The following is a 12,109-nucleotide window of genomic DNA, read 5'->3' as shown; positions in this document are numbered from 1 at the left end:
CTCTAGAATCATGGTGTACTAATACCACAATAAAGCACTCTAGAATCGTGGTGTACTAATACCACAAATCAGGCACGTACACACAGCCTGTGGAAGCACTGTTACTGTGACTATTTTAAATTTTATCAGATAATTCTAATAATATCTCTATCAATTTGATTGATGCCTCTGTTAGGAGGTCTTTTCACACTAATCTGAGGTCTTCCTGGCCTTTGGTGGGAGTGGTTTTTTTTTTTCACTGAAACCTGAGGACATTTTCATAATCTGTCATGAGACTTTGACTCTTATTTTAATTAGACTTTTATAGAATATATATACAACATAAAACCAGGCATGGTGGTGCACATCTTAATCCCAGCACTCTGATCTCTGAGTTCAAGGCCACACTGGTCTACAGAGTGAGTTCCAGGACAACCAGGACTACATAGAGAAACCCTATGCAGAAAAAAAGAAAGAAAAAGAAAAGATATGCATAACACAGATGTATCACCTTAACTCTGGCCTTAAGCATATCCACTGGGTTCTTCATCATGAGTATCCATTTGGAGAACCTTTCATTATAACATCACCAAACAGATACTCTGCTCTCAGTAAACATAGTATCCATTCCTCTGTGCTGGGATAGCGCAGTGCTTAAGAGCTCTATCCATTCCTCTGTGCTGGGATAGCGCAGTGCTTAAGAGCTCTATCCATTCCTCTGTGCTGGGATAGCGCAGTGGTTAAGAGCTCTTGTTCTTAACTAGAATCTGATTAGTTCCCTGCACCCACCATATGGCAACTTGCAACCATCTGCAACTCCAGTTCTAGGATGCTCATGATACACAGACATGCATGTAAGCAAGATACTCATAGACATAAAATAAATAACTATCCAGTCTTCCTTCTGCCCAACACCTGGTGCCCTCCAGCCTAGTTTTGTTCTCTGTATGCCTGCCTCTTTAGGTAACTCACATAAACAAATCTCACAATATTTGTCCTTTCAAAAAAATGTATCCTGGCTTGTTTCACTTCTCATAGTGTTTTCAAGATTCATTCATGTTATAACTATATGTCAGAATTCCAATCCTTTTTATGGATGAATACTATTTTAATATATATGTGTACTGATCCAATATATATGTATACTATTCTAACATACATGTATACAATTCCAATATATATGCACAATATTCCAATATATATAGTCTATATTTTATTTATATACATTTATACCATATTTATTGGTAAACCTATAGATTTTAATCACACAATCCTCCACCATTCCTATTATCTAATAAAAATGTTATTATGTATTAAGAAATTAGTTACATAAGTGCTTGTTATTTTTTAATACATCAAGCAATAAACTACAAGCTTCTGTGGTAAATTATAAATTTTGTTTATTAGGGAGAAACTTAAAGAAAATGTATTTATAATATTCTTTTTCCTCAATAAATTCTAATTTTCTCTTTACTGAACTAATAAGACTCCATTATTTTTATATCTTTATTTAGAGAGAGCATGTTTATGTATGTGTGTGTGCGTGTGCACATGTGTGTGTGTGTGTCTGCACACATATCATAGCACGTGTGTGGAGGTCAGAGAACCATTTCTGAGAGTCAGTTCTCTCCTCCCATCAGTACTTCTATCCCTTTAGCCAAATCGTCAGCACCACTATGCACTTTACATTGGTTTCTGCTGTACATTTCTCTCAGCTGGATCAAGATGAAAATCATATGTTATCATCTGTAAGTAAGCCAGATGTCATTCAATAAAATACGAACCCATCTTTACTTACAAAGGACTCTTCATACATCAAACTGCCCAACTTTGCTTTCTTTTACTTTGATAAAACACTGTTCAAAAGCATCTTAGGGAAGGAAAGGGTTTATTTTGCTTTCATGGAGGGAAGTCAAGGTCCTCAAGGCATGAGCCTAGAGACAGGAACTGAAGCAGAGACCAAGGTACGATGTTTACTGGCTTGCTTTCCAACCTGGTTGTTTTATACAGCCCAGGCCCCACCTGCCTAGGAATGGTGCCACCCACAGTAGGCTGGGCCTCTTATATCAATTGGCAATTAAGACAGTGCCCCACAGGCATGTCCCCCAGCCCATCCAGTGAGCTAGCTTGACTTGAACTTCCCTCATACCAGCGACTCTTTGTCTGTCAGGTTGACCCAACACTAAACAGCACAAAGATGGACAAGCTCCACCTCAGCCAGCTCTGGCTTCTTGTCAATGAACTGTGTTCTGTTATATATGAGAAATCTTTGCAATGAACTGGACATTTTAGGTATTTTCTAATGCAGGCTTTACATTGATTCTTGGACATGTCAGTTCATGGTCAATTTGAATAATATTTAAATTATTTCTCTCTAGAAAAATCAAGAGCAGAAAAAGGAAAGAAAATGAACTTTGATTGGTCAATTTAGTTGTCTGTCATTCGTATTATATATTGAATTACGATAAATTACTGGTCACAGAAGGATAAAAGGCTTAAGTTTCCTCCAGAAAAGTATATAGACAAAGTTCTGTATGCCTTCTTTTTCTATAGCTCATGTATTAGTGCCGTATAAAGATACTATTTTGGGCACGACTTTTCTTCATTTCTTGTTTGTATCTTGGTCTCTTTGTAGGGCATATTACTTGGGAGTACAGCAGAACACTGCAAGTGCACCTCTCCCCATGTGTGAAACACAAATCTAAAGGGAGACATTACTGACAGGACGGACCCTCTGAAAGCACTTTCCTCACTTCTATAAATATCTCAGAGAAATTAAGTTCCCCGGGAACCTCAAATTGGTCAGGGAAACAGATGTTTGAATTCTTCCGAGCTAGTACAGGCAGCAACAAGAATCCAGCGTTATGTCAAAGAACTTGTCTGACTGTGTGTTTGGAGTATCTGAAGCTATTTAAACTGTTCCTTCTTAGCACGAAATTTTCAAGTTTAGTTTTTGCTAAAAAAAACTTTATTCTTTTTTTGAATATGTTGATATGCATCAAGAACATTTGCATACCTAAAATTAGATAAATTACATTTGGCACATAATTGTTCGTCATTTGGCAACTATATACTTTGCTTTCTGCGTTAAGTATTTGTGTACATTTTGAATTCTCAACAAGATTATAAAGACCTGAAGATAAAAAAAAAAAACACCTACTTCGTAATTTTATTACCTACTATGACTAGTGTGGCAGTTTGCACAGAGTAGGTTTTCAAGAAATATTGGTAGGCTATAGAATTAGTGAATAATCATGCAAAAATTACTTAAAATTAACAGTAAAAAGAGGAGGCTATTTTATCCTTAATGATATTGTAATGAAGACTATTTTAAACTCTATGCAGCAATGATACACACAAATATTTAAACTATTTATGTGCCTCAACTTGACATAATTTCATGATAACTTGATGGCAATCACATTTAAATATATTAGAATATTTTTATAATAATGGTGTTCTAGAATAGCAACTTTAATAGCTAAGAAAACATGTTAATAATGGCCATTAGCCTGAAGGAAACAAAGAACACAAAACACTTTTTTTTTCAGAAATAAATATATAAGTTTAAGCATTCTGCTATAATATTTATGAACAAACCTTAAATTAAGATTTATAAAATGTAAACTATCAAATGTTTCAGCTAGGGGACAATTTGGACTACATTTTATAATTTTTCCCATGTACACAAGGGGCATTACTATTTAACAAGATATCTGCTATTGTCTCTGACTACTACTGTCTAAAATAGAAAGATGAACTCTGCTTGATGCAAGACCAAAGTCTTTCTACGAATGAGTCGGGGTCACCTGCTGGTGTCAGTCAGTGGATGAACAAAGGTTTCCTCTTACCTTCAGGACAGCTATAAATGGCACAAAGTTAGCCCTCTGGAGTCCGTTTTTATAGAGATCTGAAACAAACAAATGCATGAGCTTTTTACTTCGCGTCAGTCACAGGGGTGCTTTACCTGAGCCTGGCTAATGGAGCTTTCTACTGACTAAGTGAGTGCAATAAAAAAAAATCACAAAGTTATTTCTATTCATACAGTACAAGACTCACCACATTTTTAATAGAAGAAAAAGAATACCAGCTATGGAAAAACGACCAGCAGGAGGAAGATGCCACGGAGAATGAAAAGACATGCCTTCAGAATCCCAACCAATCACCCAGCGTAGGAAGATGACCTATAGAGAGGCACAGTGGCACATGCCTTTAGTCCCAGGCAAAGACAGAGAGACAGGCAGATCACGGAGCTAAAGTTACCCTGGTTCTACACAGAGAAAACCTGTCTCAAAAGTTCAAAAGCAAGGGGCTGGAGAAACAGCTTAGTGGTTAAGAGCACTGACTGCTCTTCCAGAGGTCCTGAGTTCAATTCCCAGCAGCCACATGGTGCCTCACAACTGTGATGGGATCTGATGCCCTCTTCTGGTGTGTCTGAGGACAGCAGCGGTGTACTTATACACATAAAATAAAAATAAATCTTAAACATCTAAAAGCACTTGGCCCTTGAACATAGAGGACTCCATCAGGAAAGGCTTCATTGTCTTTTCTTGTCCTATAAGTTCCTAGTGATTAATTAAAAGTCATGTAAAATTAACCATTTAAAAACCACATCATTAGGCAAAAACTACTGAGTTTGTACCAAGGTGACATATTTGATCGAAAGGTAAAGAAAGGCCCATGAATTGTCTTAATACTTTTTTTTTTTTTTGGTTTTTTGAGACAGGGTTTCTCTGTATGGTCCTGGCTGTCCTGGAGCTCACTCTGTAGGTCAGGCAGTCCTCGAACTCAGAAATCCGCCTGTCTCTGCCTCCCAAGTGCTGGGATTAAAGGCATGTGCCACCACCGCCCAGCGTGAATTGTCTTAAAAGCCCAAATGCTCTTCTTAATAACCTAAGACATCAGGTAATTATATCACAGGCAATATTTTCTCACTTAGATACTTTGCATCATATGTATGTGTCGCTATGAATGTATGCTTATACAAAACAGAGATACATAAAAACACTTATTATCAAAAGCAAACAAAAAGAAAATGGCAGCACACTTTTAGGATTTTATACTTGTCTTTTAAAGGAAGAAGACTCTTGCCAAACAGTGTGACACACATTTGTAACTGCAGTACTCAGGAGGCACAGATATGTAACTGCAGTACTCAGCACATATATGTAACTGTGGTCCTGAGGATGGCACACATATGTAACTTCACTCAGGAGGCAAATGCTCAGAAGGTTCCAGTTGAGGCCAGCCTGAGCTATAGAGAATTGCTTTGTCTTAAAAAATCAGAACAGGGGCTCACAGCCACTTGTAACTCTGACTCCAAAGCAGCCTACGACATATTCTGGCCTCTGTGGGTCCACATATACATGTACACACATGCACACACCACACACACGCACACACACACTAAAATAAGTCTTTAAAAGAGAAAGAGGGAGCTGTAGAGACAGCTCGGTTCCTAAGAGCACTTTCTGCTTTTACAGAGGATCAGATTTCCGTTCCCAGCAACAACGTCAGGCAGCTCACAACTGCCCGTACCCTCAAGTCCAAGAGATCTGATGCCTGCCTTTGGTATCTACAGGCACCTTCATGCACACGCTTATACACTCATGCTGAGACACATATGTAAATTAGAACAATATTAAAGGGAGACTTCTTTGAAAACAAATGTTTAAGAGATGTCTTTGACAGCCATTCTATTAAGCCACTGGATTTTTATAAACTGTAAAAAAGGAAACAGTAAAAGAGTCTTCTCCATAGCGAAGAATACAAATTAGATTGCACTGTACATCAGCTTTTTCAAGTATGGCATTATAGGATCTTTTCTATATTTCCTTGTTTAAAGAAAAATTGAAGCCGGGCTGTGGTGGTGCATGCCTTTAATCCCAGCACTTGGGAGGCAGAGGCAGGTGGATTTCTGAGTTCGAGGACAGCCTGGTCTACAGAGTGAGTTCCAGGACAGCCAGGGCTACACAGAGAAACCCTGTCTCGAAAAACCAGAAAAAAAAGAAAAAAAAAGAAAAAGAAAAATTGATAACCGAGATAGATTTCAACTGTCTTATTTTTATGAAATAAAATGGTCATTAGAAAACATTTACTCTTCTTAGAACTACTAATCATGGCATTATTATAGTGAAGGGAGGGCTTGCATATGCTCTGTGGTGTTTAAGGAGAGGCTTTGTTTCACTTACACCTAGCATTTTGATTTAGGAACATTACAAAGGTTAGATGAGGCTGACTAGGTTGCGAGGATGTTCAGTTCAACATGACATCTCTTCTACACCAAAGCCCATACCTCTGCTGAGTAACACGGATAAAGTGCAGGACATGGGTTTAAAACTCAGTATTCCACAGTTTTCACCACCTGCAAAAGCTGCTGGTGAAGGTGCATAAAAATACGGGGGGTTGAAGGGGGGCTGTCTCAGTGGTAAAGTGTTTCCTAGCATGCATGAGGCCCAAGGTTCAATCCCCAGACCCCGCTCACAGGAAGCAAAACAACAGATAGGAAATAAGGAAAGGAAAAGGAAGAATTTTTCAAACTCAGTCCATATTCTAGCGGCTTCATTCATAAACGAAGAAGCAAAACAAACCAACAACTTCTTAAGCGTTGTCTGTAACATCCCCAACCTGGAAGCAACCCAAATGTGCAGCCTGGGCGAGCAGAAACAAGTCCCGTGTGTCTGCATAATGAAATACCAGTCTGCAATAAAAAAGATAAACTACGTGGACAACAGGCAAACCTCAAAAAGAACCAGACCCAAAACAATATATACCGGGTAGCTCTCTTGATAAAAAACTCCAGCAAGGACAAAAGCAGCTTTGCTGTTGCCTGGGGAAGGAGGACACGGCCAGCAGTGAGTTATGACAAAACGACACAGGAAAGTGTGGGGAGAAACAGAAATATCAGCTACGTGGTTGTGGAGATAGTTTCAATGATGACTTTAACTTCCTATTTTTTAGAATGTATGAGTACTATATTTACAAGACACACACACACACACACATATGTATCTATAGTTTTTAAATGTACCATTCCTGTGACCCTCCCTGCCCCCTGGGATCATCAGTCCAAGAGGACAAAGGGAACAGAGCCGACTAGGGGTCACAGGAAGCCCTGTAAATACAGTAAGGTAATAACCTCATACCAGGACTGGGGTGAGAATATCCAGGATGGGTAAGGACAATGTCTGAAGGCTTAAGGTAAGGAAATGCCTCATTAGCATGGGGGAAGTGTCAGGAATCTCAGGTTCCAGCTAAACAGGTTCCTATCAGGAGAAAGGAAGTTGAACCGGTAATCTTAATCTAGACTGAGACATTCTGCAGGTAGCAGCATGTGGGGGTTTTATAACTCCCCAGACAAGGTCAAAGGCGGGGGATCCCAGCCATATTGTGCAGAGTTCAGAGGGCTGTCTTCACAATGGTACACTTAACTATCAGGGCAACACATTTCTATTATATATTAGAAATCCATTTAAAACCATATCCGGCATTAGTGAACATCTCTGAGCACAACAGACTGGAACAAGGCCAAGGTGTTGTTTTAAGATACTTTTGTTTTTGCTTTTTTGCTTTTTTTGGGGGGGGTGGGAGACAGGATCTATCTATACACCCCTGGTTGACTGTCCTGGAATTCACCATGCAAAACAAGTTGACCTAAACTCATGGAGATCTACCTGCCTCTGCCTGAGTGGTCCTGGAATTAAAGCCTACACCACCACATCTGTTTTATCTTTTTTTTTTTTAATGATATAGGGGGCTTCCCTGTGCAGCTGACACACAGGTGTGTCGGAATTTGAGACCAATGAAAGCAGCAGAAGTTCACTTGTTCTTGACAAAAAGATTTCCACTCATCAGCAAAGTTAAAGCAAAATGACAATGGCTGTTAAGGCTTACAGATTTAATGTCTCAAAGGGTTAAGCTGTTAAACTGTGCCTTTACAAAAACATGTGATTCAAAACACTATGCTCTGAGAGGCATTTGCTAAACAGAACCCCAAGCAGAAATCAGTTGGCTTGAAAATCTTCAGGCTTTTATGGACCATGTAATGGAAGAGGGGCTGTAATCATCAAATTGAAGAGTTTCTCTACAATTCAAATATTATGCTAATTGCAATACAATAGATCCATCTCCTGAAATGTTATTTAGCTACAAAGTTTTTCACATTTAGTTTTAACTTTCTTATAAGAAGGCTAGGCTGACTCCATGACAGGCTCCACACTGGCAGTTCAGGAGACTAGGCCTATATCTCTGTTTCCAAGAACTGGGCAAGTCCAGGCAAATCCAGGCCTCAGAAGCTGCCCCACCACCTCAACTGAGGCAAGGACAATGGGTCAAAAGCAGTTTCCAGACTTCCCCAGCAACAGTTTCCAGCCTCCTGCCACTCCCTATCCCCCCCCCTCCCGAACAATGGTTCTGGAATGTCTGTAGAGATAGAGCCAAGGTTAAGATATAGGTCACCTACCCCTCCAAGAATTCCCCTAAAGTGCTTTCAATCAGGCCTGCAAGCTCACGCTGAGGTCTCTCTGTCTTTGTAGATGTTGGACCCAGCAGGCCGGACTTTTGCAGAGTAAAGCACTCTTGTGTTCACATACTGTTTGAGTCTGGGGTATCACTCTTCAGTGAACCATGGACCCTCACACTTAGAGGCAAAGGTTTCTATTACATTTATGTCAACAATTGCTGTTGTTTACTAAATATCAGTTAAGATTTGCTTGCTTTTGCCTGTGGTAGTTTCAATGATTCTGAACAGAGCTAAATGAACACTTAGTTGTATAAAGACAGTGGAGTGGGATTATGGGAAACCCATTTGTAGAGACTAGAATGAAGGCCTCCAAACTCTCCAGAGTGAAGAACAGTAATAACACTGAGAGGCAAAATGTATTCAGAGTGTTAGTATTCTGCCTAAACTCCACCTCCACAGTTACCTGGCAACAGCAGGTAGGTGTGAACACTATAAAAGGGGCTGCTTGCCCCCTCCTCTCTTACTATCTCTCTCCTGCTCTCTTGCCTCCAGCTTCTCTCTGTCCCCTCGCCCCTCCCCCTTCCCTTCCCCCTCTCTCCACGTGGTCATGGCCCGCCTCGCCTCTCCTCTCCTCTCCTCCCCTCCTCCCTCCCCTCCCCTCTCCTTTCCTCTCCTCCCCTCCTCCCTCCCCTCCCCTCCTCCTCTCCTCTCCTCCCTCCCCTCCCCTCCCCCCCTCCCCCACCTCTACTACCCTCCTGGCTCCCCTCCCCACGCCCTGAATAAACTCTATTTGTTCAGAGTGTGGCTGGTCCCTCAGGGAGATGCCTCAGCATGAGCCCGCTGAGATATCCCCTTCCATCATTTTCCATCATTTCAGAGAGGACTTTTAAAGTAATGACAAGCACACCCATACAGTGGAGATACATGTGGATAGCAGATCCTTTCCTTAAAATTCAAGTTTCAAAACCAAGAGGATGAATAATGCCTATTTACACACGCACAAACTGGTTTAGACTATAAAAGGCATTTAAGAAAGCTAATTCAAATGAATTTTCCTATAAAATAGAAATAAAAGGGCTGGAGAGATGGCTCAGTGATTAAGAGCACTGACTGCTCTTCTAGAGGTCCTAAGTTCAAATCCCAGCAACCACATGATGGCTTACAACCATCTGTAATGTGATCTGATGCCCTCTGCTGGTGGTGTCTGAAGACAGCTACAGTGTACTCATATATATAAAATAAATAAAATCTAATAAATGAATAAATATTTTTTTTAAAAAGATTAAAAAAAAATAAAATATTTCCTGACCTAAAATATTTACATGGCACCATGGGGTCAATATGATTTCTCTTTCTAAGATATTATTATTTTATCATAGATTTTTTTTTAAAGGGCACCTTTAGACCATTTAAGCAGTAACAGCAACTTAGCTTTCCTCTTTCATTCTTTATTGGTTTCTGTGATTTGTTCACATAGGTACGACCTTAAGTATTTAACAGAGAGCATCTCATCTGCACTGGCTGTACATTTCTGTACAAATGTCAGGTCAATACAGTAAAGAGGAATACTCTTTCCCCACATCTATAGCATAGTCTTTGGTTTCCTTCACTAATAAGACTGAAGTGCAAACAATATTCTGCTCAATCTGTAAATGGTAGAGCAGATTATGTTTTCCTTTTGACTGTGAGTTGTAGTTACAGTCAGGTACTGTGCTGTAGTTACAGTGGTGTGTGCTGGAATCCCAGCACGTGGGAGCTGAAGCAGAAGGACGGAGAGTCTGCAGAGTGTGGGCTCTGAGGAGAGTGGACCCTAATGAGAGACAGAGAGGGAGAAATTGAGAGAGAGGTGTCAGTTAAGGCACCTTTTCTGTTTTCCTGAGGCAACGCACTTGGCTTGAATCTCTTCAGAAGCCATATTTTCCTTTGCCCACAACCTTATAAACATTTTTTTCTGGCAAACTGAAAAATATTCAAACCTGGCTGTTCTGCTGCTTGATCACAATCTTACTATAAACTAAATCAGCTCTGCTAGAGGCTGTAGCGGTGACTGACTGTCTAACAGCGCGTACTGTCTTACAAAGGACCAGACCTCATGTCAGAAGCTCACAGACACCTATTATCCAGCGCCACATGACGTGTTTATAAAAAGATAAAGAGATATACAGTATGTTCTGTGGGTGTGTGGAGAGGTATGAGGGAAGGGGATGTCTCAGCGGGCCCATGCTGAGGCATCTCTTCCCCTGAGGGACCAGCCACACACTGGTATAGTATAGAATAGAGTTTATTCAGGGCATGGAGAGGGGAGTTAAGAGGGTAGTAGAGGCAGTGATGGGGGGGGGAGGAGAAGAAGGAGGAGGAAAAAGAGGAGGAGGAGGAGGAGGAGGAGGAGGAGGAGGAGGAGGAGGAGGAGGAGGAGGAGGAGAGATGAGAAGAGAGAAGTAGAGGCCTGTCATGAGCACGTTGGGGTGGGGGGGGAAGGGTCTCAACATTGAGACTAGAGGTGAGACATTATGCTGTCGTGTGTGGTTTGGAAGTCTCAGGTTCAGGTAGGATGTGTACAAGGAACTTGGGGCTATCTCAGTCTAGCTCTCTGTGGAGCAGACCTCCTCACCTCAAATTCTTTAATGTGATTCTTCAGCCCATAAAAACTGTGGGTCTTCAAACAGGACCCCAGGTGTTATTGCAGCAAAGATTTTACTGGACTCCAAAGCCCACACTGGGCTCTCCTCCAGGTTCTGTCTCTCTGAGATCTAACAGCATTTTTCACTCTCCAGGATCATCAGATAGTTGTGCTGAGTATTGTGCTTGGAGTTTCTTACTGTTCTCTGTGAGAGTGCCCCTTAGCTAAGAGCTTGCTTAGCTCGGCAGGGGGTTAGTATAGAAGAGCCACCCATGGCGTGTCCTGTCACTGAAGTGCCTAATCTTGCTGCAGTTTTAATTCATAGATTGGGGCTGATGTATATATAGATTTTGCTCTGAGAAGTAGTCTTTAATTCTTTTTTCTTTTCTAATAATTTAGAAAGTAAAAGGCTAATTTTAAATTCTAAAAGAAAGCTGGACAGAGTCACTCAGATCTGTAATGGAGGGTCTGGAGCACTGAGGCAGGAGGATTTCACGTGTGAGGCTGTCCTGGGCCACACAAAATAGCGCTGTTGTCACTCGGTGTCTGTGACTCCCTGCAGCAGGGTCAGAATTATCTTCTCACCCAACTCTTGTTCAAGTGAATTTCCTCACTTCAAACAGCTCTCTGCAATGAAGCCCCGTCACATGCTGCTCATCCAGGGACTAACGTCCTCTTTCACTGTCCTGTCCTCTGTGCTCTGGTCCTATATTCGGCCAGACGTCTTAAGCTAGTCTTCCGACGGTTTCATGTCTACGCTTTGGTGCCTCTATCCATGGGTTTAACATCTTACTTCATGGGTTTTCTTTATCTGAAACAATCTCTTAGTAAACAAGATTTCAACTCAATCTGTGGCCTTTAAAAATAAATAATATTAATTTTTTTGTTTACATGTCTATGTTGTCCTTATTTTCTTTCCATTGAGACAGAATCTTGCTATTTAGCCCATGCAGCCTCAAATTTACTATCCTCCTGACTCATCCTGCCTGGGGCTGGGACCATAGGCATGGACCACCAGGCCAGCTGCTGGGGTTACAGGCATGGACCAC

General features: G+C 41.0%; 1 protein-coding gene across 2 annotated transcripts in view; it reads right to left on the bottom strand.

Annotated features, from left to right (window-relative positions):
- Afg1l (AFG1 like ATPase) overlaps nt 1-12,109 on the bottom strand; it is a 161,622-nt gene that overhangs the window by 77,896 nt on the left and 71,617 nt on the right. For both annotated transcript variants that reach the window (XM_028769041.1, XM_028769042.1), the window contains exon 7: nt 3,831-3,889. In XM_028769041.1, the coding sequence (XP_028624874.1) occupies nt 3,831-3,889 (59 nt within the window). The remainder of the gene's footprint in view (nt 1-3,830; nt 3,890-12,109) is intronic.

Source organism: Grammomys surdaster, unplaced genomic scaffold (assembly GCF_004785775.1).
Source record: "Grammomys surdaster isolate TR1022 unplaced genomic scaffold, NIH_TR_1.0 190, whole genome shotgun sequence".
In the NCBI taxonomy this organism is placed as follows: Eukaryota; Metazoa; Chordata; class Mammalia; order Rodentia; family Muridae; genus Grammomys; species Grammomys surdaster.
This window is presented reverse-complemented; position numbering and strand designations above follow the sequence as displayed.